This window comes from Phocoena phocoena, chromosome 19 (assembly GCF_963924675.1).
Source record: "Phocoena phocoena chromosome 19, mPhoPho1.1, whole genome shotgun sequence".
Lineage (NCBI taxonomy): Eukaryota > Metazoa > Chordata > Mammalia > Artiodactyla > Phocoenidae > Phocoena > Phocoena phocoena.
The window spans coordinates 18,237,366-18,264,995 of NC_089237.1; the positions used below are offsets into that span (position 1 = coordinate 18,237,366).

Sequence of the window (27,630 nt, forward strand, 5' to 3'; positions counted from 1 at the left end):
AGGAAGAGGATAAGAGAGGTGTGTGGCACAGATAGGGCTCGGCAAGATGCCACTAATGGGTGTGTGGGCAGCAGGAAGAGGACATGCTTTCTGTACCAGATACCTGGGGCTTCAGAAGCCCTGGGGTGGACCACCGCCTTCCCCAGGAGGACCTGAGGCCAGTTATGGGTACATCAGATAGCCAGAGACAGAGACTAACCACCCACTGCCCAGCTGGCACCTAGTGAGAGCCTACTCAGACCTACTCCCAGGAAGGAACCACATTTATGGGGCACTTTCTGTGTGCCCGGCACTGTGGCAGCCACTCTCTGTCCTCTCCCAAGGCGGAGGCTGTTATCCCTATGATGATGAGAGAATTGAGGCTCAGAGATGTTATGTAACTGGCCGAGGACACGTACACCACGTGGCGGAGCCAGGATGTCAGCACAGAACTGTCTAGTTCCAGAACATCCCACCCCATGGGGTTGTGGCAGAGTAAAGCAAGGAGGCACAGCAAAGTGTGAGTGTTGGGCCGGGTGGGGAGTGGAGAGGAGGGCCAGGAGGCTGCTTTCGGGGGAGGTTTTGCACCTCCAGACCAGCAGTCTAACGTGGGTGCAGGGCAGGTTGGTGTGTGTCTGGTGGTGGTGGTGGTGATGGTGGAGGACGTTTCAGGCTGTCTTGAGGTTGTGACGGGAGCAAGTGGTCAGGACACTCGGTCCTCCAGGGAGGGTTTGGTTTGGTCCTGGAGAGGAGGCAAAGCTACCTGTCTAGATGCCCTGTTGAGACTGGGATTGAAGAGAGGGTAGGGGCGCAGCTTTTTCTTTAGAAATTTGGTTTCCAAAGTGGGGAATGCACCTAGGGGTGCATCAGATGATCCTTTAGGGTGTGGTAAGAAAATATTGGAACTTCTATTCATAGTTTAAAAAATAATCATGAAAAATTTTTGGTGCGTGAATGATTTTTAATATACATATTAGTTCAATAGCATAAATATAATACATAAACATAAATATACATACAGTGACGGTTCCAAACTTTATTTATTTTTTTACTGAGAGCTATACAGCCAATAGAAAAGGCTTCCAGAACAAGACTGGCGATTTGCAGGGGTCGGGGAAAGAGATCGGAGTGGGTGGGAGTAGAAACAGAGACTGGGGATAGCTGTTGGCGGCCCCTGCTGGTCATCACCGGAAGTGCAACATCACTCAATACAGTACCCTTCAGAAAATCCACTCCGAGTTTTCTTTCTTTCTGTGCCTTGAATCCCAAAGCCTTGGAATGAATATCCACCAGAGGAAAACCTTGATTTTAGGGGAAGCAGAGACACTGCCTGCACCATTGTGACCTCTGGGGCGGGGGCAGGGAGGAAGACAGAGCTAAATACAGAGCCCAGAGGGAGAGGACTCTTTCCCCTCACTCCCCCCATGCCCCCCACCCAACTCCCCCACTCTCCCTTACTCCCCCCACCCCCCCATCCCTCGGCCAGAGGGGCAGCCCCTAACTGCCATGGGATGCATTGTGGACCCCTCAAACCTGCTTCCCGCCCCAGCAATTCTATTTCCCACTAGTAGCGCCCTCATTCCTTTGGGGCCCTGCTTAGAACACTTATTGCACCTCTGTTATGACATTCAGTTATACAGCCAGAAAGTGATTTTTGTGTCTGACACCACCCCTCCCCGATCTCCACCTTCAGGAATCACTGATGCTGGCGCTGAAGCTGGTATCTGACTCACTATCACTGAAGCTGGCACCCTATCTAGAACAGAATAAGAGCGTCCTACTCTGTATCAGGAAATGTTTCTCCCTTCTCTGTAACCTCATGGGGCTGTTGTGAGAATCGAACAATATATCAATTGTAAGATTCTGAACAGATGTGAGGAGCTGGCATTCTATAAGGCCCTTATAAGAGAGATGCTTGTTGACTGACTAATGGGGGGAGGCAGCTTGTAAGGGTAATGAATTGGGCTCCACCTTCCTAGAGGGCCAAAATCTGGGATCCCACCTTGTCCTGGTGACCTTGAGTGAAACTGAAAGTTTGCTGTGTGTTGCTATGGGGTAATAGTCACGTGACTGAGAAGAAGTAATTAATATTTTGGAGAGATTCAAGATCCTTCCACTTCCCAACCAAACGCAAATAGCCAAGTGATTCACTGCCCAGAGGTGGACAGGTGAGAGTGGACAGTAGCCTTCATAATGGGAAAGGGACTTCTTCCTGAATTGAATTAGGAGGATCTTCTGGCTTGAAGGCAGAAGAGAGGGCTGGAAGCATCGTGCTCCAGCAAGCTCTTTGGTTGGAGACAGAAGCCTGCAATTCCAGCCCCCGCCATCTGGGGTCGCTAACCAACGTTCTTCTCCTTCCTCAGTAACAAGGGCAGAGAGCACCAAAAAACATCAGGGTTTTCAGTCGAGTTTGGCCTGGTTCTGTGCCTCTTCCTTTTACCGATATTCAAACCTATGCTCTCCGGAGCTCAGGGGCGAGTTGAGTCTCCTGGACCCGGGGATCAGTCCTATTCTTCCAGGATGGATTTCCAAGTCAAACCCACTTCTGAGTTTTCCAAGCAAGTTTCCAGGATGAAGTTCATTTCTGATCTTAGGAGCCCTGCATGTTCTAGAGGGCAGCTGGAGGGGTTGGGGGATACTGCGGCCAGAGTAGTACCGCGGCTGGCCCTGAATGCTCCGCGCACTTAGCGAAGGGTGGTCTTGGGGCTGAGCCTCCTGTATTCCAAGGCCAGAACTAAGTGCAGGTCTAGGGTGGAGCCAGAAGCCGGGCGAAGGCGAGCAACTGGATTTAAGTCTTTCTTTATTTCTTGAGATGGCACTCTGAGCAAGGGTTACCTCGTTCTGTACTCCGTAGACAGAGGTGTGGACCAGCTCTCCGGTCCAGGCTTGAAATAGGGTCTCGACGTTTCCCCCTTTTTTTTGCGAATTCGCCGAGAGGATCTGGGATCCAGGTAGCCACCACTGAATCCTTAAAAGTTGCCCCTGAGCCCGAGGCCCTACGGGGGTGCGTCTCTTGCTCTTTGGGGGTTTCCCTAAACTCCTCCTGCTCCCTTATCCAGTTGGGAAGCAGGATAATGAGGAAAGGTGAGGCACGCTTGGAACTGGAACGCGGGTCTAAGCTGAGAGAAGGGGGCGGGTAATCTTTCACCATCGCCCTTTTAAGGGATCGCTGGGCGCCGAGAGTAGGTACAGGTCCCAGTCCTTGCTTCCCCGAGTAGAAGGCAAGTTGGGGAGGAGGGTAGATCCTGGACTGTGCAGTGTCTCCCAGACCACCACCTCCCGGCCTACCCACTAGCTGCTCGGAAAGGCTACTTTCCTCGGAGTGGTCCCGCGGCATCCATATCCCCCTCCCCTCCTCTCTCGGTCTCCGCCCCTTCGCGCAGAGAAGGCCTCGCCGCTTTAAGACCGGGGGTTGCGATTGACAAGCAATAAACGCGGAGCGCCGGGCTGCGCTGGAGCAACCCCGAGCTAGGGGCCTCTCGGGGCGCAGGTAGGCGCCCCCCAGCCCCCGAGCCAGCACCCACCCGAGGGCCCTCTTCGTCCTGGCACGGCACTTGTGGCCCTTTCTCTGCGTCCCACCTCCCCTGGCCTCTTCCCTCAGGCCAGTCCCCTCCCTCTCACCCTCCCGCCCCCACCCCCCTTTCTCGGGTGCTCCTAGAGAGAGACCAAACCCCGCTGCCCATTTTTGCTGGCCCCCGCCCCCGCGGCGAGGGCTCCTAAGTGACGTCAGGCACAGAGCTGGTGGGCTGTGAGGGGCCTGGGCGTCCGGGCGGCTTCTCTGGGGGCCGTGCGGATTCTGGGGACTTCGGAGCCAGGCATTACGTAAGAACCGCGCTGTTAGCTCTTCCGGGGTTGGGGGCGCAAGACAGAGGTTGCGTTGGTCCCCTTGGCTCCCCCGCCACCTTGGGAGGCCAACACCATAATCTTTCCTGGGAGGGTGTCCTGGGAAGGGGGTGTGATGCTTCTTCGCTTCCCAGGTTGTAGAGGGGGCGGGTCTGGGTCGGGGGCCAAGGCTAGGATCTGGAGACCTGGGAAGGGATCGGTGCCAGGAGCGAGCAGCCAGGGCCAGAAAGTTAGGTCAACTAAGGTGGGGGGGCGGGGGGAGAGTGAGGACGGGGTGGGGGTGGGGGCGCAGCCATTCAGTGACCTCATCCCCTAGTCTCCGGCGGGCGTGCAAGCAAAGAGCCTACTTTGATGGCTCGCAACACACCCCCCTCCTCCCAGGTCCTAGCGCCCAGCGTTTTCGGGCTGGGCTCTTGGAGCGGGGTGGGGCGGGGGACGGGGGCGCTCTGATAGTCGGTGCTTGCAGACCCGCCCGGCCACCGAGACCCAGTCTGTCTACCCCTCCCCACGACCTGTCGGTCTTCAAAGTGCCTTTGTCAGACCTTTCTCCTCTCCATCTCTTTGTACGGGTATTGACGGAGCTTGGAGGAAAGCTCCCCCTTTCTCGGTGGGCCCACATCATCTACCGACCCTGGTTAGTGTGGATAGCCTGGACGTAGGGGTGAGAGGGCTCCTGGGCCCAAGGTTTTGGAAGCTGAGGTGCGGGTTCCCAGATGCCTGGGCTCCGGACCTTGGCTCAGAGCCAGGCTGGCTTGCCTGGCACTGCTGTTCTCCTGTGGGCACAGCCGGGCCCCGCCCTCTCGGAGGCTTGGGTGGGGGGAGGGCAGAGCTAGCCGATGCCGTGGGAACCGACTCCCCAGAGGGAAAACCCAGGCAGGCTAGGCAAGACTTCTGGGGACAGGATCCTCCCTGCCTCTTCCCACCTTCCACCCTCGGGGGAAGGAGGACATCGGGAGTTCTCTTTGCCAGCAACCGTCAGGGAGATTAGCTCCAGCCAGGAGAGGGCTGCAGGTTCCAGGTCCTTGGGACCTGGGAGGGGGCAGGAAGGGAGCCCTCCTCGATACTGTGTAGGAATAGGACAGCAGGGTTTGGCGCCCGGCGCACTAGCTGGTACAGTGGATCCTGGGCATTGCTCCCAGCCTGGGTGCTAGCCTGACAGGGGGTGCCCTTCCTCTCCCCGAAAGCTCCTTTCTTCCTTGTTCTCAGGGGCAGATGCAGGAGGAAGGGGAGCCATCCTTCCACTTTTGTAATTTCTGCTACTTGAGCTCAGATGACCAGCTCAGGCCTGGGAAGGTGATAGGAGGAGAGAAGATTTTATTAAAATCAGGTAGTGGTCCCTCTAGGGACCTTTTGGTGGGGGAGGTGAAGTTGTGGCTCCCCCACCCCCAGGGCCCAGTAGCATTCAGTCCTAAAGTGGGCACTGCCAGCTGCTTCCCTGCACTCCCCCACCCCTGCTGTGAGCCACCGCCTCCTGTTGTCAAGGCAACCAGGAATTAGGGTTTTCTCCAGCAGCACAGGCCCAGGAAGGCAAAGTGGGGAAGAATGGTGGGTTACCCACCTGCACCCTCCCCTGGAGAATGAGAGATCCAACCCCAGCTTGGGGAGGACCTGGGATGGGAACTGGGTCTGTAAACTCCATGGCTGGTTCTGCCCAGAGCCCCTGCTCTCCTTGTCCCAGCTCCAGCTAAGAAGGGGCAGGGGGAGAAAGAGGAAACAAGAGAGGCCTTGGGGATGAATGACATCATTTCTGTCAGACAGATGGACAAACGTCTGTGGAGCATTTACACCGCGCTAGTCTGGGATCCAGAGGCAAAATAAAACTGATGCGGTTCTTGACCCATGGAGCTTCAAGTCAGGGAACACCCATCTTTCCTGCTTTTGACTCAAACTGGACTTTTTCCCACCCTTTCTCTCTCTCAAAAAAAAAAAAAAAAAAAACAGACAGATGGTAGGCAGAAACAATTTTTTTGAGTCATAAAACCTGGGTTTTCATTGTAGCTCTCTTTATTAGCTTTGTGACCTTGGGCAAATCAACTAACCTCTCTGATCCTCTGTCTCCTCCTCCTTGGAGAAATGGGCATGTAATATCTGCTCTTCCTGCCTCCCAGGACTGTGGGATCATTTAGTGTCAGGGCAATGCCCTCTCCCCTACCTCGCTGGGTGATCCTGAGGGCGAGGCCCTTCCTAATAACTTCCCTTGCTTTGCCCTCATGCCTTCTCAACCTTCTGTCTCCCCTCCTCCAGGAGAGCCATTTCAGAGCCCTTGCTGATTGCACCATGCCAGTTGCCGCCACCAACTCTGAGTCTGGTAAGAAGGGAGTGGGGATGTCAGTTTATATCAGTGGTTCAGAGGGTGGGGAGCAGCAATCAGGCCCTCGCACAGCTCCCCTGGAAGAACAAACTACCCCTGCCGCAGCTGCTCCACCCAGCTGCTTGGCCATTTCTTTGGCAACTTCTATCACCCTGCTGCACCCGCCCCAGGGTGGGGCTGGAGACACAGCACAACTCACCTCCAGGGAGGCCAGGGGAATGCATGCTCTGGAGAAGTCCACGGTGCAGTGCCCACCAGATGGGTAGAGTGGACTGTCACGTGCTAAGATGGGAGTGTGTGTGTGCTGGGGCACAGGAAGCTGTGCGTGGAGAATGCCAGGTCAGGAAGCCTTGACTTAGTTCTATAGGAGGTTTTAGGGCAAGGGTGTGGGTCACCCAGACCAGCTAGGAAGCCTCAGGAACAAGCTGCTTAAATTCCTGGAGCCTGCGTCTCTTCTTCTGTAAAGAGGTGTAAAGGCTATGACAGAGAACGCACATTAAGAATATTCACAGTTGGGGCTTCCCTGGTGGCGCAGTGGTTGAGAGTCCGCCTGCCGATGCGGGGGACATGGGTTCGTGCCCTGGTCCGGGAAGATCCCACATGCTGCGGAGCGGCTGGGCCCGTGAGCCATGGCCGCTGAGCCTGCACGTCCGGGGCCTGTGCTCCACAACGGGAGAGGCCACAACAGTGAGAGGCCCGCATACCGCAAAAAAAATAAAAAATAAAAAATAAAAAAAAAAAAAAAAAAAAAAAAGAATATTCACAGTTATTATGCTGTGCTGCTGAGTTGTTAACCTGTGGCCCTGAGCCAGTCACCTCCCTTTTAGGACCTAGGTTTCCCCATCTGGAAGATGAAGTGTTGGGACAATATCGGTGTTTTTAACTTGTATGGGTCCTGAATCCCATTGAGAATCTGATGAAAGCCGAGGGTCTTCATCATAAACAAAGTCTTCTATGCACAAAATCTGCATTCTACTCCAGGGCTTCAGGGATGCCCCCTTAAGTGCATTCAGAGACCCACCAGGTGAAGTGCCCTGTGCTAGAGGCTTTCTAAGGGCCCTAATAATTGTAAACTGCTCTTGTATTGCTCTGATTTCTCTCCTCTGACAAACTGAACTAGGAAAGTGAAGGGTGCTGTGAGTGGGCCAGAGCCTAATCTGTGACACCCTTGTCCCCCAGGAAGGGCCTGTTCTCCATGCAGTGGCGGGACTGTACCAACGTCCCCCAGCTTCTGCAGTCTTGGAGGGCTCAGTGCCTCCCCCTGCTGCTCCAGCCTCCCTGGGCCCCTGTGTAAGCTGCTTAGGGGTTAATTAAGCCCATCCCTGAGCCTGTGATTAAAGGCCTCTCAATCTGGGACTGTCCAGTAAACCCATTAATAGTGCCTGGGAGGGGTGTAGAGGGAGGGGAAGGCCCAGGATTTAGTTTCCCTGCTGCAGGCCTCTTGATAAGCCCTGGTGGGGTGGGGGACAGGGCAGGGAGTTGAGCCCGGTGGGGGGGGTGAGGGCCTGCTTCCTCTGAGGACTCCTGGGGCACCTGCTGCCTTGGGTGTTGTGCCACGGGCTGCTTTGCCTTTCCATATTCAAAGGAAGAAGGATAGGAGCAAGCTGCATTAACCTCTTGGAGCCTGTGTCTGTAAAGAGGTGATGGGAGACTCAAAGCATAGGAGTCTCGTCTTTCCCTCAGGTGGCCCTCTGTGCCTGCCCTGGGGCTGGACTTGGCTCCTGGCCTCGAAAATCTAATGGTGGGTTCTGCCCCTCCTCATTTGGAGGTCATTACACTTCCCATGGGCCTGACAGACAGCTGCGCCCATGCCTCTAAGGTCAGGTCCATCCTCCCCGTCCCCTCTGCCTTCCCCCAGAGGTCCTTGCCTTGGGCTCTGCAGACAGTGAAGCTAGCAGGGTCTTTCTACCCTTATCTACGTGTCAATATGGCCACTATCATTGTGGAGAGAGGGAGATGGTGTGGGTGTATTCCTCTAGCAGAGAGACCCCAACTCTATTCCTAGTAAGGTGGAGGAGTCCTTTTCCTGAGGGTTGGAGATACACGGGTGTTGGCATGGGCTAAGAGTTTAGACAGCTTACCGCTGGGCTCCAGTCCATCAGCTCTGCCCTCTCTTCCCCCTTCAGCTGGTTCCCTCCTTTCTTTGAATCAAGGCTAGGATGTGGGGCTTTCAGTTGGAGCTGTCCCTTTAAATCTCTGGGTTAGTGTCCTAGTGTGTAATCCTGCTTGCTGCCATGGCAACCATGGGTGTGCTGTGACCTGGTGTCACTCCTCAGGGAATGGCAGTCTGGTGGCGGCGGCAGCGCCTAGTGGTGGCCTCATGGGTACAGGGTCTCAGAGGAATGAATGGTGGCTCTGGGCTGGGGTAACTTTCAAATCGCCATCCACCCCCTCCCCCCCGGACCCCCTGGTCTCTGCAGCGTGAATGCTCCCTCACCTTTTCCCTTCCCCAACCCCAAGATGCCTGACTTGCCCACGGGCATCACCCCCTTAAGCAAGGGGGAGCGCAACTGGGAGATGGGGAGGGAGAAGCTGCTGCTGAGATGTGGGGTCAGAGGGCTTGGGGCGCCCTTCCCTGCCCACAGTGGTGTCACCCCTTTCCCTCCTTCTTCTCCCCCTCACCGCTTCATGGCTAGCAGCTGGGGGAGGCATTTGGGGCTTGAGGTATTTGTCCCATGCCAGAGTGTTGCCACAGCCTCCTGGCGGAGGACCGAGAGTCGTTCTTGGTGGCTTCCTTAGATCCGGAGGGGGTCATTGTAAAGGAAACTGGGCTTGGAGAGGGGACTGAGAGGAGAGGTCGGAAGGCTCAGGAGGAGGTGGCATGGGGTGTAATAGAGGAGGGACTTGCAGGAGGCGGGGCGGGAACAAGATGGGGCCAAGTCCCCACCCACCTTGGGTTTCTCACTGCAGGGCTGGGAGGGGAGGGTCTCTGAGCACCGCTCCCGTCCTGAAGGGGCTGCATGCTTAACCCCTTCCCCCTGCAAACCTTCTCTCAGCCGCTTCCTTCCCTTTTAGTGGTAGGTACTAAAACTGGGGGATCCTGCCACCCGTGGGACAAGGACCCTCCCACCGCCCCTTCCCCGCCTCTCTGCTACAGTCGGGGCTTTGGCCAATCAGCAAGGCGGTCAGACAGCTGAGCCTTGCTATTGGCTGACCCTGCAGCGGGCGCTCTCTGAGTCCCGCCTCCTCCAGCGCTGCCAGCCTCTGACTGGGAAGGCGGCGGCGGCGTGGAGGCTACTCCGGGAACCCTGGGCCGGGTCGGGGGCAGCCATGGCCGGCAGCCCGGGCTGCGGGGCCTCTTTGGAGGGTATATCCCTGGGCTCCTCTGAGGAGGCCGAGCTCCGGAGGGAAGGTAGGGAAAGGCGGGGTGGCGAGGCTGGGGGCTGGTCCTGCGGGCTTTGGGGCATCTGGAGAGAGTCCCTAGGAGCGGGCTCTCTGGGAGCCTAAGGGTCTGGGGGCGCGGCCCTCCGGGAGCGCTGGCCTGGGCTGAGGGCACCAACTACCCTGGCTCAGTCCTCCCGATGGCTGGCAGGCTGGGGAATCTCTGTGTGAGGATGACTGGAGAGGGAGGGTCCCAGGATATCCTGGCAGAGCGGGAAGGGTCCCTGCCCTGGCCTCTTTCTGAGCCCACTGAGGGCCTTGCAGGTGTCTGACCAATGCCAAGCCCAGGCCTGAGCAGAAGGGGTCTGGAGGGCAGGTGTGGGTGTCTTTTCTGGAGAAGGTGGGAAGGATGAGGGGGAAGAGGTTGGGAGGCCAAGAGTCCCCGGACAGTAGCTGCCAGCCCCAGTCTCAAAGCCTCCTGCGCCCCACCCCCATTCCGTCCTGGAGGAGGGGGGCACTGCCGAGAGCCGTGAGAGTTGCCAGGGACTGTACCCACCACCCCTCCTCCTCCCCGGTTTGGGTGCTGTTATGCGGACGTAGGCATGGGTAGCAGGGTGGCAGAGTAATGATACCCCCTGCCCATCTCTGCCCCCAGCTGGGCACACTCTGCCTCTCCCTTCCTTCCCCCAGAACCTGCCACGGCCAGGAGCTCCCACCTCTGCTGGTGAGGGAAGACAGCCCCCACCTCAGACCTCAGCAGTGGCCCAGCTTCAGGTGTTCTCACGCCCTTGCTTATGTCCCATCCCAGGCTGAGGGTTTGCTGATCCCTGGGATGACTTGGTCTGCCCTCTGCCCTTGGGTTTCCACAACCATCCCAAGCCCCAGGGTGCCTGTTTCCCCAGCTCCTACCAGTGTTCTGGGCCTCAGCCCTGGCTTCCTATGACCTGTATTAAGTTCGGGGTCATTGTCTTTCAGAGCTGAAGGGCCTGTAGATACCAACCAGTTTAATCCACCCATTTTACAGGAAGGAAAGACTGAGGCCTGTGAGGGACAGTGACTAGTGCAAAATCACTCTGAATTAGTGGCGCAGCTGGTACTGGATACTGGGTAGGCCCTGACCTCCTGCATGGCTGCCTGCTTGACTTGCACTCAGGGGCGTGCTCCAAGCGCCGTTTCTCATCCCTGAGCCCACCACGTGCAGGTGGCTGAGTCCTGTGGCTTCAGCCCATCCAGAGGTTGAATGATGTGGTTCTCTGGTTTAGGGCAGAACCTGGAACCTGACACCCGCTTTCTTTTCTCCCCTCCCCCCACCTCGGAGTCCACTTCCTGGTGCCTGGAGCCTTCCACCTGCCCAGGCTAACATTACCTAGGGCCAAGGAAATTGCCCCTCCCTTCTTAGGGCCCCTGCCCCAGGCATTCAAGGAGTCCCAGGAGTGCCAGGCAGGGAAGTGTGTGCTCCCGGGGAGGCGCTGTCTTCTGTGGGATGTGGGGTAAGAAGGGCAGGGTTTCCATGGTGTGTTTGGGTCCCCTGTGCTCAGCTGGTACTTGTGTGTCTCACTGCCTGCTCCTTCCCTCCAGCCATGCAGCAAGTCCTGGACAACCTGGGATCCCTCCCCAATGCCACAGGGGCAGCCGAACTGGACCTGATCTTCCTTCGAGGCATTATGGAAAGTCCTATAGTGAGATCCCTGGCCAAGGTAGAGTGCTCCAGCGAGGCTGGCACAAGGGCACTGTGCCTGGGGAGGCATAGTGTGTGGGGGGATGTTAGCCACAGGGGTGCTGGGAATGGGGCACGTGGCACCGGAGACCCCCAGAGGGGGGTAAGCATGGACATCCATGCCCAGGTGATGAATCTGAGACACTGCAGGTAGGGAGGCTGCCCCCACGCCTGACTGGTGAGTGTGTAGATGTGCCCACATGGATGGGTGTTTGGTGACTGCCAACTTGTAGAGGGTATGATTGGTTAGGGGTGAGCATGCCTGTGATTTGGAATCTCCAGAGTTCATCCTGCTTAGCTTTCTGCCTTTGGGCATTTTGTGCGGACATCTATCTAAGGTCACCTGCCACATATCAGGTGGGGGAGAGACTCACTAAAACAAAGTTATAAAACACTTTGGTAACAGCAGTGATAGAGGCAGATGCGCTAGGCATTTGGGGAGTGTAAGGGACAGATGCCTGACCCAGCCCGGGGCGGGTAGGGAAGACTTCCTGGAGGAAGGGCCATTTGTGCTGAGTCTTGAAGTATGAGAAGGAGGGGCAGGGCATTCCATGCCATGGAATGTTGCTTGAGCAGAAACAGGGATGAGAAAGAGCCAGAAGTGTACAGGAGCTGCAAGTGTCAGCGTGAGGCCGGAGCTTTAGGTGTGAGACAGGGAGTGTGAGCTGTGGAGATGTTGGCAGCTGTTGGCAGCTGGTGAAGGGCCCTGGGGGCTATGCCTGGGGCTTGGGCATCGTCCTGTGATGTCCTGTGAGCAACCTGGAGCCTTTTGTGGGTTTTAAGCATGGGTGTGATGACGGCACACAGGTGTTTTAGGAGTATCACTCTGGCAGCCACAGGAAGGGTGGTTGGAGGGTCATGGCTGGAGTTGGAGAGGCCAGTGTCAGGGATGGCCCTGAACTAGACCTGTGGTAACAGGGCTTGAGGGAGGGGAGGATGAAAGAAATATTTAGGAAGTAAATTGTCAGTACTTGATATTTGGGTGTGGAAGGTGAGGGGTGCAGGTAGCCACGCACCTGGGATTCTGCACAGGGCAAGTGTAAGGCTGGTGCTGCCTTCACGTGAGATAAGAAGCAAGGATAGACTGGGGAGGGGGCGATCCTTCACTGCGGAGGATGAGGAGGACTCCCAAGGCTGGGAGTCGCAGGGAGTCATGCTAATGGCTCAGATTTCTCAGGGGAGGCGGGCAGTCTTCAGCTGGCCATCAGGGGTCAGGGGTTGAGTGGAGCGGGGCGGAGGGGGGGATTTGGAAGTGAAGGTTCAACTAATTAATAACTGAAGGGGAGAGAGGGAACCCACCAAAGCCGGGGAGCGGGATCGACAGGGCTCCAGACTGTCTATCTCAGGGTGGGGGTGACTCAGGCCAGAGGCACAGAGGGTGGCTTTGGTCCAGGGCTTGTGCTGGATGGGGGCTGTGGGAGGCTGAGATGCAGGGAGAGGTGAGAATGGTCCAGAGCATCACCTCTGGGGCCGAGGTTGGGAGGGGAGGGGAGAGTGGCCAGGAGCAGACAGAGGGGCAGGGAGAAAACGGAGGTGAAGGCCTGGGGGCTCTCCGGATTTGGGGATAGAGTGTATAGCTGGAAGAAATGAAGGCCGAGGTCAGAGAGAGGGTTGGGAAGTGAAAGATTTCCAAGGAGGACAGTTCTGGGGGTGACATGACAATCTAGGATGTGGCTGCAGTGGACGGGAAGGTCATCGATGTTAAAGAAGTCTAGGAATTGGGACTTCCCTGGTGGTCCAGTGGCTAAGACTCTGTGCTCCCAATGCAGGGGGCCTGGGTTCGATCCCTAGTCAGGGAACTAGATCCTGCATGCCGCAACTAAGAGCCTCCAGGCTGTAACTAAAGATCCAGCATGCCGCAACTAAGACCTGGAACAGCCAAATAAGTATTTTTTAAAAAAAGAGACATCTAGGAATGGAGGGCTCGTGGGAAGGGGTGTCTACACAGGTGTTGTGGGGGGGGAGACTAGAGGCAGTTCCAGGGTCTCCAGTGAATGGTGGTGAGCGTAACCAGGAAGTTGGCAATGACAGTGATGGCGGGGAGGGGGAGGGTGGTACAATCAGGTGATGGGTCTTCCACAGGGTGAGGGTGGGGACTCTGTCACAGGACAGCTGTGGTCGGCCCTGACATGGGGCGTGGAAGGGGACTAGGCCCCCTTGCTACAGGGGATGCTGTGTCCCGGGGACACAGCCTGGTATGTTATCATCTGTGGAATGGCTGAAGACCAAGGGCAGTCGTTAACGATGGAAGATGAGAGGTGTGAGAGGGTCGCTAGTGGGAGGTTCTGGGGAAGAGAAAACTGAGCAGATTGTAGGGGACTGGAGAAAGGCAAGCTGCTTCTCATTCGGTGGTCAAGGATTGGATTCATGTGTTAAAAATCAAAACAAGGAATTATGCCTGTTTCATACAGAGAGATTACGAGCTTCTTGAGGACAGGGATGTCTGCTTGATTTGCTACTGTATCCCCAGAGCCTGGAACAGTGCCTGGCACATTGTAGGTGCTCACTGAATATTTATTGAATGAGTGAATACAAGAGAGTGTGTAGAAAAAGCACATAACAGACCTCTGAGTACCCACCTCCAGGATGTGAATGCCGGCCATGTTTGCTTTAGTTCCTGCTCTTTCTTTTTAAGAAATAAAAGCGTGATCCAGTGAATGCCTCTCCCCTTTTCCTCATTTCCACTGCTTCCCCTGCCCACAGGTGACCCCTGGCTTGAGTCGATGATGCTGTTCCCCTGAATGTGTGCCTGTCTTGCCTACACATGTATTTAGATGTAAACAACGTGCCCCTCTTTTTTTTGTGTGTGTGTTTTTTAAAATTTTTTTTTTTAATTAATTAATTTATTTATGGCTGTGTTGGGTCTCCGTTTCTGTGTGAGGGCTTTCTCTAGTTGTGGCAAGCGGGGTCCACTCTTCATCGCCGTGCGTGGGCCTCTCACTATCGTTGCCTCTCTTCTCTGTGGAGCACAGGCTCCAGACGCGCAGGCTCAGTAATTGTGGCTCACGGGCCCAGTTGCTCCGCGGCATGCGGGATCCTCCCAGACCAGGGCTCGAACCCGTGTCCCCTGCATTCGCAGGCAGACTCTCAACCACTGCGCCACCAGGGAAGCCCCGTGCCCCTCTTATATGTGGTTTTAAGCTTTGCGTGATGGAATGATCGCGTAAACAGCTATGGTTTTTGAGATTTCTAGTTCATATAAGTAATATAGTTATTGACATGCGTAGAGATATAGATTCATTTGAACTGTTGTGTGGTATTCCGATAGGTGAAGAGAGCCCAGTGTATTCATTTACTGGTTCCCCTGCTGGGAGACAGGCACACTGTCGCTGACTTGCCTCTGTAAAGCACAGAGCTGCCGTGGACATCCTCATACCCATCTGCTTCTGCACATGCGTGAGAGTTTCTCTAGGGTGGGCACTTGGCAGCGGAGTTGCTGAGTATGCACATTTGAACCTCAACATCTGTAACCTTCCAAAGCTGACTTCACGGTTGGATTTATTAAACCACATCATCTCTGAGTCACTCTAGCTATTGCTTCTATAGCGGGACAGCCAGTGAGATAAGGAGGGGCTCTCGGGATGCAGAACCTCTGGGTTAGAAGATCCTGTAGCCAGCACCCTGCAAGGTGTGACCCTCCCACCCCCACCCCCATAGCATTCCTCTCTGATGGCCTTGTGGAACCCATTTGACAGCTCTCCAAAGATGGGATTGCCGGCTGGATGGCTCTGTCCTTCACTTAGTCATTGTCATCCGTCCTCTATTCAACAAATATCTATGGCACAATATCTATGGCACAAATATCCAAGTCCCAGGCACAGAGCTAGGGCTATGGCAATGAACTGTCAGAAAGTTTATTCTTCTCCCGAGAGAGCCCGAGTCTGTCATTTTCTTACTGAGCCCTGCAATGTCCCAGTCCTGGGACCCCTGCCTGATTGAGAAATTACCAATGTGCTGTGCCAGACCGTAAGTAAACTCCCTTCTCCAGAAGTGTTCTTGGGGTAAGCCGGCCAGAATTTCCTCCCAAGAAATTCCTAGAATGGTTCCAGTTGTGCATTAACACAACAGAAGGTAGTGTGGACATGTCTTCAATGCTGAGACCCCCGTAAGAGGCTCAGGGGCTAAGGGAACCCAGTGACTTCTCTCCATCTAGCTGTGAAACAAACAGGAAGTGAATCTCCATAAAGGCCCATCTGAGCTCAGTAGAAATCTTTCCGATCACTTTATGCGTGACCCTTTACAATGCAACTTTGCCAGTCCTCTCATCAAAAGGGAGAGTTTCTACTCTTCAGTCTGGGCTTGACTGAGTGACTCGCTTTGGACAACAGGACCTACTTCTTACTCTTTCTCACCTATTTTAATGATTATGTACACACAGATCAATTTCAAACCTATTAGACAAAGTACTTTGATCAAAGGTCCAGCTGCAAAAGCTTGGTGGCCCAGAAACCCACAGGAGCGGAGTCCAGTCGGAACCCCCATGTGGTAGCTATTCACCTCCTTCCCTTACCCTGATGACTCTCCTCTCCAGGGATGTGGCAGATGATGTGGGAGGGGCTACACTGGGTAGATCTGGGACCAGGGAGGAGCAGGTCCCTGAGGGGACAAACCCAGAGAGTTACAGGTTCTGAAGGAAGTCAAATTTGGCAGGCAGATCACAAATTCAGAGGGTTGGCTACAGACAGCACGTGGCAGCCCTGGCAGGTGGGTGACATCTGGGAGCTCTGACATGGACCCAGTAACAGGTGTTCCAACAACGGACAAGGCCACGGCGAGAAATCAAAGGCAGATGACAGTCAGAAATTTAGGTAAACTGTTACCAGTGGGGACATCTGCCAGCTGGGGGGCCTGTGAACTAATCCACGTGAGATGAAGAAGAAAAAGCACAGGGTTTGGAGTCAGAAGATGCACTGGCTAGCTGTGTGGCTTTAGTAGGTCTGAGAACCTCTCTGAGCTTCAGTCATTTCTTCTGAGAAGCGGGGATAACGATGCTTACCTCTCAGAGTTGTGGTCGGGATAGCGGGAGGTCATGGATGTGGAAGCATTTTTAAACCATGAAGAGTTGTTCTAATGCAGTCTTGGCCATTGGACTAGAGTTCTTAGGGAAGACTCCAGTCCTGTGGCAAGGGGGAGGTGAGAGAGCTGGCAAAGCAAGGCAGGGCCTGACAAGAATGAGGGGCCAGGAGGGTCACTAAGATGGAGCCTCTGACCAGGGGACATGACAAACAGAGGCTACAGTGGTGGGGAGCCCAGTGCATCAGTTGGCTTTCGCTGTGTAACAAACCACCCCACAGCACAGTGGCTTAAAACAACTTTGATTTATGTCTCATGACTTTGTGGATTGGTTGGGTAGTTTTTCTGGACTGAGCTTGCTCAGTTGGGATGGGGTAGTCTAGGATAGCCTCAGTCACATGTCTGGTGTCTCAGCTGGGAAGACTGCAATGTTTAGGATGGTGTGGTCTCTCATCCTCTAGGAGGGTGGCCCAGGCTGCTTCACATGGTGGTCTCAGCAGCAGTGGAAGACCAGCCCCCAACCCCTCGGCACTTTCCAAGCCTCTGTTTTGCATCACATTTGCTATTGTCCCATTGTCCAAAGCAGGTCACGTGGCCAAATCCAGGTTGAAGAGTCCCTTTACTTTCTGGCTTACCACACTCTGGACTTTCAGATTTTGAACTACTTAATTATGAGCCTGGGCTTCAAATGAGAATTCTGTCTCCTGATCAGAGAGGTTGGAGTGGGAAGGCAGAGGGAAAAAGATTCTCCAAGAAAGGCTGTGTGGCGTTTCTACATCTGCAGCTTACATCCGGCTCTGGATCGGGAGCTGAAGGATCTGGGTTTAAGGGCCGGCTCTACCATCGGCCAAGTGTGAACCTGGCCCAAGTTTCTGCTCTATAAGGAGCTTAAGCCCCTGCTGTGCTGAGGGTGATTTTTCAGAGCCGAATTAAGCAAATGGTTACCACAGAAATTCAAAACCACTCTCCTGGCTGTGGGGCCTTGTGCCTCTAATACTGTAGTGTGTGTTGTACAAGAGCACGCGTTCTAAAAACAGGCGCCCAGAGTGACATCACAGCTGTGGGGACGCTCAGGAAACTTTGACAGGAGTCCCTGCTGTACACCCATGAGCTGTGAAAAGGAATTCATTTTACCCGTTAGAGCCTCGGATACTTTATTGGGAAAATGGCCTTGATACTATTAATCTCACAGGGTCATTGTGACATTTAAGTGGAATGTCTGTCAAGTGTGTTATTTTACCATCAAACATGTATATACCCCCTGGCCCAGCAATTCTGCTCCTGGGAGAAACTCACATGTGCACCAGGAGACATAGACTGGAATGTTCATAGTAGTACTGTTTGGAATGGCAAAAACCTGAAATGACCCAGATGCCTTTCAAGGAGAGAGGAGATGAATCAGATATGGCATATCACACGATGGACTACAATACAGCCATTAAAATGAATGAACTAGGACTTCCCTGGCTGTCCAGTGGTTAAGACTGCACGCTTCCACTGCAGGGGGCGCAGGTTCAATCCCTGGTCAGGGAACTAAGATCCCACATACTGTGTGGCATGGTCAAAAAAAAAAAAAAAAAAAAGAAGGAACTAATGTGATATGGGAAAAAAGAATGAATCTTAGCAAAATAACATTAAATGAAAATTAATATTAAGTGAATATGTGTTCACCTAATATGAAAAATAAGAGTAAATCTTTGCAAAAAAAATAGTAAGTGAAACAATTTTTCACTTAATGCTAAGTGAAAAAAAAATCAGGCCTCCAGGAATCATATATAGCACAAGTCCCTTTTTTTAAAGGTTAAAATAACTAAAAACAGTATTTATTTTAGGAATATACTGAATACATATAGATACAATAAAACGATGTAAAATGAGAAGCCAGGGCATGAGGAACACAGGGAATCAAGATGGTGGTTTCTGAGCGGGAGAGGTGGGTGGATGGGTGCGCGGGGCATGTGATTAGATGTAGGATATGGTCAAGATCCTCCTTTATGATCTAAGTGGTGGCTACTTAGATCCTTGTTGTATTATTACAAAAGTACCTCATTTAATACCAACCAACTAAAAGGAGGCCGTGCACAAACCAATGATGAGAATACATTATGAGCCGAAGACATGATCAATCCAATTCTGAGTTCCCAAAGCCCCTGGAAAGCTGCTGCAAATCGTGACACGTGTTGGGTGTTCTCAGTATTGGTCAGTCAGCTGTTTGGGTCAGCCTGCTGGTAGTGTTTCTTTTGTATTTGAATGATTAAATGTTTAAAGTTTCCTCTGGCCCAGGAAGGTTGAGCTTGGAGAGCTGTGATCTTCCATCTGTGGGTAAGACATCCGGGGGGGGGGCCACAGGCAGAGGAATGGATCGGCCTAGGGGGAGGGGTCATTAAGTCAAAGGTGGGAGGTAAAAGGCGTGGGAGACACACTGGCTTCCTGCTTGGTTAAGTGAGGGCTTCTGGGAAAACTTGTCCTCTTCATCCATGGAGCAGAAGATGCTAAAGCTAAAATGGGCAACCTCTATGCTTCTCACGTAACCTGGGCCACAGCTAGCTCCCGTTAACCGGAAGGAGCCTGGCCAGGGTCACCATGGTGAGACGGCTGCAAGCCTGAGTGCCTTTCTTTATTCTTGAAACATTTCCTGGGGCCTTGGGCTCTCAGCATTGTCTAGACACTGGTAACGGAGTCAAGCTCTGTGGGCTGTGCTGAGCTTAATGAGTGAAGATCTCATAGGGTTTGGTGGAACCTTCTGGGTCATGTCTCTGCCCTCTGGCTTCTGAGGATCATCAAGGCATAACGGGGCTCCGAGTACTACTCCTTTGCCCCTTCAATTGTCTTTTTCCCCAGCAGGGAACCCTCTGCCCAGCCAGACTGTAGGAGTCAGGCTGAAATGCTGCTCCCCCAGCAGAGGGTGATTTAGTGACAGTGGGGCCAATATGCGTCCCTGTGTGGGATGCTGTTTCCCTGGCCCGTTTGGGGAAGAGAAGACAGGAAAGGAGCGAGCCTTTATTGAGCACCTGCTGTGTGCCAGGCACTGTGTCCATCTCACCAAATCCTCAGAGTATCCTTATGAGATGTTATTAAAATCTCCCCATCTCATGGGCTTGAACAACTTTCTATTATGGAAATTTTCAAAAATGTTTCTTGAACCCCCATCATCCATTATCCTACTTCAACATTTAACAACTCATGAACAATCTTGTTTTATGCATACCTCCACCTCCTCCTCCTCTGTCTCCTGAATTATTTTGAAGGAAATCTCAGACATAATTTTATCTGTATTTCAATTTGTATAGATAAAAGATAGATTCTTTTTTTTTTTTTTTTGCGGTACGTGGGCCCTCTCACTGTTGTGGCCTCTCCTGTTGCGGAGCACAGGCTCCGGACGCGCAGGCTCAGCGGCCATGGCTCACGGGCCCAGCTGCTCCGCGGCATGTGGGATCTTCCCGGACCGGGGCACGAACCCGTGTCCCCTGCATCGGCAGGCGGACTCTTGACCACTGCGCCACCAGGGAAGCCCAAAGATAAAGGTTCTTTAAAAAAAAATCACACTATCATTATCACACACAGAAAATTAAGGAATAATTTTCTTATGGATTTTTATTAAATGGTATTGGGATACCTGGATAGTCATTTGGAAAGATATCAGAGTAGGTCCATACCTCATACTGTACATGAAAATAAACTTCCAAGAAGATCAGAGATTGAGAAAACAAGCCATACACATTCTAGAAGGAAACATGGATCTGTGTGTAAGGAATGCCTTTTTAAAAAACTATGCCTCAAAATTCAGATGCATAAAATGTTAATAAATTTAACTACATTAAATATATATTTTTTGCATTGACAAAAAAACATAAGCTGAGTCAAACGACAAATGACAAACTGGGGGTAAATATTTGCAAGACGTATTACAGATAAAGGGCTTATTTTCCTAATATAGAGAATGTTTAAAAAAGTGAGAAAAAGAAAGAAACAAGATCTGATGGAAAAATTGGCAGAAGACATGAACAGACAGTTCACAGAAAAAGATATACAGATGGCCTTTAAACATATGAAGAGCTGCTCAGTTTCACTCATAATAAGCAAAATGCAAATCAAACCCCACTGAGAGATGGTTTCTCATCCATGTGATTGGCAGACATTCAAAGGTTTGATCACACACTCTGGTGGCAAGGCTTCAGGAGAGTTTCTCAGCTAATGCTGGTGGGATGGCAAAGTGGCACAAGCCCCATGGAGGGGAGTTTGTCAATATCTAACAAAACCACATGTGTATTTCCTGCTTGACCTGAAAAAAAAAAAAAAAAAAGCCCTGAAAGACTAAGAGTCATTGGAGTCTGTTCTAGATTAAAGGAGAATAAAAAGATGTGACAACCAAATTTAACATGTGATCTTGGTTAGATTGTAGATCAGAAGAATAAAGCTATAAAGAATATTTTTGAGACAATAGTGAACATGGACGTGGACTGTCTACTAGATAATACTATATCGGTGTGTCAGTGCTGAATTTCTTGCACGTGATAATGGCACTGTAGTTTATATAGCAGATCTCCTGTTCTTAGGAGATTCATGCTGAAGTACTTTGAGGCGAAGTACTTTTTTTGGGGGGGGTACGTGGGCCTCTCACTGTTGTGGCCTCTCCCGTTGCGGGGCACAGGCTCCAGACGCGCAGGCTCAGCGGCCATGGCTCACGGGCCCAGCCGCTCCACGGCATGTGGGATCTTCCCGGACCGAGGCACGAACCCGTGTCCCCTGCATCGGCAGGTGGACTCTCAACCACTGCGCCACCAGGGAAGCCTGGCGAAGTACTTTTTGTCTGCAACTATCTTTCAGATGATTCAGAGGGAAAAAGAAGTCTGCATGTATATCCCTGAAATGGGACTCCTTTCTTCCCACTTAACATAACATAACTCTCCCCGCTGGCCTCGTCACTGGCAAAGGCTTCCTTTTCCCTTTTCAGAGCACCTTGTCATGGAGCCCATGCTCATTGTCATGGAGCCCAGAGTCAGTAGAGCAACAAGGAGGTGCAGGACCTTCTCCTGGTACCATGTACTGATATCTTGTCCCCTTCTTCACTGGGAGCACTGGGCTCAAGGCTTGGAGACCCAAGTTAGAGTCCCTGTGACCTTGGGCAAGCTACTCCACTTCCCTGGCTTCCTTAATCTGGGCTACGGGGTGTCCAAGACCCCACCCAGCCATGATGTCTGTTGGAAGAAGCTGTCCTTGAACTCAGATGCTTATAGGGTTCTGGAGGCTGGGGAGTTTGATGATGTTAATGGTCGTCTGTGGCAAGAGATGGAAATGAAATTTTATCCTTTGGATTCTCTCTTCCCTAAAATGAGTCCCAGTCGCTGTTTTGGGGGAGAAAGGAGAGAGCAAGGCACCTGTGCGCACGTGTGAGTGTGCTTGTGTCTGAGTGAGTGAGGCTCTGAGACTGATACCAGGAGCAGTGCTGTGGATGGGGTCTAAAGTCAGCATTTGGGGGTGGGAAGATGCCTGGGAGCTGGTGGGGGGGGCACTGTTTGGTACCCCAGGGCTCTTGGGGAAGCGTCAAGTTTCACCTGTCCCGCCCCCACCCCCAGGCCCATGAGCGGCTGGAGGAGACGAAGCTGGAGGCCGTGCGGGACAACAACCTGGAGCTGGTGCGGGAGATCCTGCGGGACCTGGCGCGGCTGGCCGAGCAGAGCAGCGCGGCGGCTGAGCTGGCCCGCATCCTCCAGGAGCCCCACTTCCAGGTTTGGTCCTCTCCCGGGCTGCTGGGGGGGTGGCGCCGGCAGGAAGTTAGAACTGGGGTGGGACGGGACCTCGGGGCACTGCCCCATGGTCCCTCCTCTTCCCCCCGCCTCCCCAGTCCCTCCTGGAGACGCACGACTCTGTGGCCTCAAAGACCTATGAGACACCGCCCCCCAGCCCTGACCTGGACCCCACGTTCAGCAACCAGCCCGTGCCTCCTGATGCAGTGCGCATGGTGGGCGTCCGCAAGACGGCTGGAGAGCATCTGGTGAGGGCGCTGGGCAGCGCCAGCGGTGGAATCTCGGGAGGGGGGGTTGAGAGTAACCGGCGGGGATCAAGTCTGATCAGGAGAGGGCTGAAGATGAAGACGGGATCAGCTCTGCCCAGGGTCGGGCGCCAGCACACCCAGGAGACCGCAGACATTGTGACTCTCTCCATTCTGCCCACTTTCAGTCCACTGGTGCCCCCGTAAGTAAAGAATTTGGGCAGAAGATGGCAGAGCAGGTCGCTGTGAGGGCGGGGGTGGAAGGGTAGAATGGAGGGGCTCTTAAGAGACCCATTTGAAGATTCTGGCTTGGAGCAGTTGGCGCCTCCTCATACCCGCCCTCCGTCCCCCAGGGCGTGACATTCCGCGTGGAGGGTGGCGAGTTGGTGATCGCACGCATTCTGCACGGGGGCATGGTGGCTCAGCAAGGCCTACTACACGTGGGCGACATCATCAAGGAGGTGAACGGGCAGCCGGTGGGCAGCGACCCCCGCGCGCTGCAGGAGCTCCTCCGCAACGCCAGCGGCAGCGTTATCCTCAAAGTCCTGCCCAGCTACCAGGAGCCCCATCTGCCCCGCCAGGTGGGCCCCTCCACCAAGCCCCTCGCCCAGCACAAGGCCCAAGGGGTGGCTGAGCTTCCCGGCGGCCAGGGTCACGGGCCTCCTGATGGGAGCCCCTCCTCGCCAGCCAGTGTAGTCAAAGCAAGAGGCATCTGGCGAATGCGGCTACGCGCTTGCCATAGTCTCGGGCACTCAGGCGCACGTGTAAGGGATGTGTGCGCATCTAAAGCCTGGAGTACCTGAGTGTACAAATGAACTCCTGCATCGTGCGCAGCCCTCCGTGTGCCGGCGTGTAGGCACAGGTGCCCAGAACTGGGTTATCGTGTGTTCTATACAGATGCCTTCAGGTTGGTGGATTGTGGAGGTCTCGCTGCTCTGCTCACCTCTCCTATTGGCTGTCTAGCCTTTTGCCAGAGCCCTCTCCTCCGAGGGAGGGTGTAGGGGGATGGAGGGATCTTGCATTAGGTGCCAGGATCGTGTTCCTTACCAGATGATCCCACCTTCCTGGTGGGTAGGGCCAGGGCCCCAGGCCTGAGCAGACCCCCCATCCTTCTGAGTCCTTTTGTTCTGGATGCAAAGGGAGGCTGGTACCAGGGAGGTGGACCAGGCAGGCCTGCGGCATCATGCCTTTAAATGGGCAGTGCCAGGGTCTCTTTCATCTTTGTGAGGGGAGGGGGCAGAAGGTGAACTGTGTGACACTCCCATCCCCCCACCCTCGGGGTAGGGGTGGCAACAGGAATGGGCATCGCCCCCTCCAGCCTTCCCCTGCTTCTTCCCTTGACCCTTTGCCAAATCCCTGGCCCAGGTATTTGTGAAATGCCACTTTGACTATGACCCAGCCAGAGACAGCCTTATCCCCTGCAAGGAAGCTGGCCTGCGCTTCAATGCTGGGGACCTGCTTCAGATTGTAAACCAGGACGACGCCAACTGGTGGCAGGTGAGCCCTGGGCACCCACGCTGTCTCTCCAGGTATGGTGTCGGCAGGCAGTGAGGGCTTACTCAGGCACACCTTTGTCCCGCGGTCATTTCAGGCGTGCCACGTGGAAGGGGGCAGCGCTGGGCTCATCCCCAGTCAGCTCCTGGAGGAGAAGAGGAAAGCCTTTGTCAAGCGGGACCTGGAGCTGACACCCACCTCAGGTACAGTCCTGCCCCCAGACCTCTAATCTGGGACCTGATGTGGCCCTGCCTGGCCTCACTTGCTCATCTCCTCATGGCCAGGGACCCTGTGCGGCAGCATTTCAGGAAAGAAAAAGAAGCGAATGATGTATTTGACCACCAAGAATGCAGGTGGGTGTTGGGGGCCCCTTCCCCCATCCTCCTTCAGTGCTCCCTCCGTCCCCCACCAATGACTTGTGCATCTCCTGGTTCTGATGCTGCCAGTCCTGTCCCTAAGCCCTGCCCTGTTTTTCCCTCCTGCCCTCGGCCCCAGCCCTCTTATCCTTGGCCTCCCTGAGAGCCCAGCCCCACCCCCTTCACCTGATGAGCAGTGACATCTCCCTGTGTCCAGAGTTTGACCGCCACGAGTTGCTCATTTATGAGGAGGTGGCCCGCATGCCCCCCTTCCGCCGGAAAACCCTGGTGCTGATCGGGGCTCAGGGTGTGGGCCGGCGCAGCCTGAAGAACAAACTCATCATGTGGGATCCGGATCGCTATGGCACCACAGTGCCCTGTGAGTGGGGGCTGGGTTCTGCCGGGTGGGAGGCAGGGAGCAGGGGCTGCCCTGGGGGCCAAGGCTGGGTCCACTGAATGGGCATCTGCGTAGGCCCCAGGTTAAGTGATACCTTTGGGTGTGAGGTGTGTGGTGCGCGCCCTCTGTGGGTGGATTTGGGAACTGCAGGCTGGGGAGGGCGAGGAACCATTGGCCACGTGGGTGGTGCTAGCCTTACCTTTCCTTCTCTCATGTTTCACTTGCTAAAAGCCCAGCTGGGAACCCATGTGAAACAGGGCTATGAGCTGTGTGTGGCCTTGTGGAAAAGAGGGCTTCTGGTGACAGAACCAGAGGCAGGAACCTGAGTGCTGACCCCAGGTCTGCTTGGCCTTGCTGTGTGGCTTTGGGCTGCATATTGCCCTCTCTGGGCTTCAGCCTCCATCTGTAAGCACTGGGTTACAACAGTGATTTCTGAAGGTCCCCTCAGTATGGACGTCTCGAGTCTGTGGGTGCCAATGGTGAGGGCGAGGGCAAGGTGTGCGGGAAGGCAGCAGGGCTGCTTGGTGCAGGTAGAGCACGAGCACATGTGTCTGAGGTGGTGTGGCCTGCCTGTGCCCATTCGGCCCCTCCTTCCCCCTAGACACGTCCCGGAGGCCCAAGGACTCAGAACGGGAAGGCCAGGGTTACAGCTTTGTGTCCCGTGCGGAGATGGAGGCTGACATCCGTGCTGGGCGATACCTGGAACACGGTGAATACGAGGGCAACCTGTATGGCACACGTATCGACTCCATCCGGGGCGTGGTCGCTGCCGGCCGGGTGTGTGTGCTGGATGTCAACCCCCAGGTACTGCCTGGCCTGCTCCTTCCCAGCCTGCTCAATACCTCTCTGGGTACTCTGCTTGCCCCCCAGTATTACCCCATATATTTCCAAGTACCCCCCTATAACCCCTCAACTACTGCTAGGGACCCAGCCCACCTAGAACCTCTTTCTCAGCCTCCTGGACCCCCAGTCACCCCATCCCTAGCCACCTGCCAGCTATTTTGCCATTCATCCCCAGGACTCATGTCCCAGAGCCCCAGGTCCACATTCTCATCTATTCCCAGGTACCTGTTCTCACCCCCATCACCCCAGATGTACATGGGGATAAACTCCTGACCCTCCTCTTCTGCAGGCAGTGAAGGTCCTGAGAACAGCTGAGTTTGTCCCTTATGTGGTATTCATTGAGGCCCCTGACTTTGAGACCCTGCGAGCCATGAACCGGACGGCGCTGGAGAGTGGGTTGTCCACCAAGCAGCTCACGGTGAGGGCCTCTAAGGTGTGGTGGTGGGGGTCTAATGGCTGATTGGGGTCGTGTGGGGGGCCAGCCAGAGCCGAGGAAGAGAAGAAGGTGGTGTCGGGAAGGGGAGAGGCGCCCACCTGAGGTACCACTGAGGTTAGACTTGCGAATGCCACTTTATAGGTGTGGGAATGGAGGTCTGAGCGAGGAAGTGAAGTGTAGAGTCAGGGACACAGCTGGCCTGGGGCACGGGAGCTTCTGCCAGGCCCCCTGCTCAGTCCATTCTGTGGGAACAGGGTTCCAGGGGAGCCCAGAGGGCCGGTGGGCGATTTGTGGGCAGAGGTGGGCTGTTTACAGCTGGGGGTAAGGCTGAAGGGAGGGAGGAGGCCGGAGGCTGGAAGGCTGCCTGGAGGGACCAGTTAGCATCAGGGAGGAGGCAGTGCAGGGAGGAGAGGCTTCAAGGCAGGTGTTGCAGGACTCCAGGGCACCCTTCTCCCGCCAGGGACCCCTTGGAACAGCCTTCCCCAGCAGGTGTAGGGTTTGCAGAGCTCTGAACTCAGGGGTCCCTCTGCTGGCCACTTGTGGTACTGCAGCTCTCAGGCCCAGGTCAGGGGCTCAGACCCAGGAGAAAGGTCCGGGCTGGGCTCCCCACTGCTGCAGCCTGCTCTGGCCACAAACAGAGCCTACTGGAGCCCCCGGGACACAGCTGGGTCAGTCCTAGAGCTCCTGCCTCGGCTTCTGTAAGTCAGTATTCCCTTCCCACCCTTGCCGGTCCAGCTTGGGCTGTGTCTGGAGAGGGGGTTGCCTCGGGCCCTTGTGGGTGGCCCTAGGACCAGGCGTGGCAATTGCTTTCAGGCTGTCTAGGTAGGGGGGCCTAGTCAGACTGAAGGGGGCGCTGGCTTTGGAGTCAGGCAGACCCCGTTCAGCCATTGGCTGGCTGTGTGGCCTCTTTGTACGTCAGTTTTCTCTGTTGTAAATGAGAATAATTAGTCCTGCTTGCAGAGCTGTAGTGAAGATTACGCTGGTTGCCAAGTGTTTAGTGCAGTGCTTGGCACTTCCTAAAGGTTATTTCCTTCCTCCCTTCCCACCACCCATCTGTCTGTCCACGGTTACAGGAGAGCTGCCTTGGGGCATGCAGGGAGGGGCTGCTGCCTCCGCAGCCAGGGGGTCTGTGCCTGCCATGGTTGGTACTTTGGGCTTTGGGGAGGGGGCTAGACGGGGCAGGCTGTGGGTCCCCCTGACGCTGGGGGTGCCAGGCGGATACTGATGGGCGGGAGGTCCCCTTGTGCTGGCAGGAGGCGGACCTGAGACGGACAGTGGAGGAGAGCAGCCGTATCCAGAGGGGCTACGGGCATTACTTCGACCTCAGTCTGGTCAATAGAAACCTGGAGAGGACCTTCCGTGAACTCCAGGCCGCCCTGGAGAAGCTGCGCACGGAGCCCCAGTGGGTGCCCGTCAGCTGGGTGTACTGAGCCTGTTCTCCTGGACCTCGGCCCTCTGGGTTGGGACCCAGAACCCTGAATCCGTCCCTTTCCCGACCGTGAGCCCCAGCCATGACCTTCAGCTCCCGTTCCCGGCGCTCTGGCTCTCCCTGGGTCATGGCCCTAAGTCTGGCTTCAGCGCAGGAGGCGTGCACTGCCAGGGAGGTGGGTGTTCGTGGGGCACGTCTGTGCCCAGGTGCTACCCACTCCCGACGTTCATTGGCCACCAGATGTCCCTCGCTGAGGGCCGAGCCGTGCCCCGGAGTGTCGGAGTCGCCTCCATAATGTTCAGTCCAGAGAAGAGAAAAGCTGCTTTGGGACCACGTGGTCAGTAGGTACACTGCCCCCACCCCTCTCGCCAGTCAGTTTTTCTCCTCTGGACTGGCCACCCTGACCCCACTCCTGGGCTGCTCCTACTTCTCGCCCCTGCAGCCTAGGAGCAGGCCTTAGGCTGGTTCCCTGTGGCCAGAGGGCTACGTGGCCCCCTGG

The 27,630-nt window shown here is 54.8% G+C and overlaps 1 protein-coding gene across 3 annotated transcripts; it reads left to right on the forward strand.

Annotated features, from left to right (window-relative positions):
• The first annotated feature begins 3,412 nt into the window (after positions 1 to 3,412).
• MPP2 (MAGUK p55 scaffold protein 2) lies at positions 3,413 to 27,492 on the forward strand. 3 transcript variants are annotated; one of them, XM_065897191.1, is made up of 13 exons: positions 3,413 to 3,469; positions 6,067 to 6,130; positions 11,033 to 11,151; positions 21,761 to 21,913; positions 22,030 to 22,179; positions 22,530 to 22,757; positions 23,542 to 23,673; positions 23,768 to 23,873; positions 23,955 to 24,023; positions 24,244 to 24,405; positions 25,025 to 25,227; positions 25,556 to 25,684; positions 26,956 to 27,492. In XM_065897191.1, exons 2-13 carry the CDS (start codon positions 6,100 to 6,102, stop codon positions 27,130 to 27,132), a joined length of 1,659 nt encoding a protein of 552 aa, XP_065753263.1. In that variant the 5' UTR covers positions 3,413 to 3,469; positions 6,067 to 6,099; the 3' UTR covers positions 27,133 to 27,492. The 3 variants fall into 3 exon arrangements, with proteins under 3 accessions (XP_065753263.1, XP_065753262.1, XP_065753264.1); XM_065897190.1 differs by lacking the exons at positions 3,413 to 3,469; positions 6,067 to 6,130 and adding an exon at positions 9,404 to 9,485 and having other exon boundaries at positions 26,956 to 27,132; XM_065897192.1 differs by lacking the exons at positions 3,413 to 3,469; positions 6,067 to 6,130; positions 11,033 to 11,151 and adding an exon at positions 20,748 to 20,765 and having other exon boundaries at positions 26,956 to 27,132.
• Positions 27,493 to 27,630: the final 138 nt, after the last annotated feature.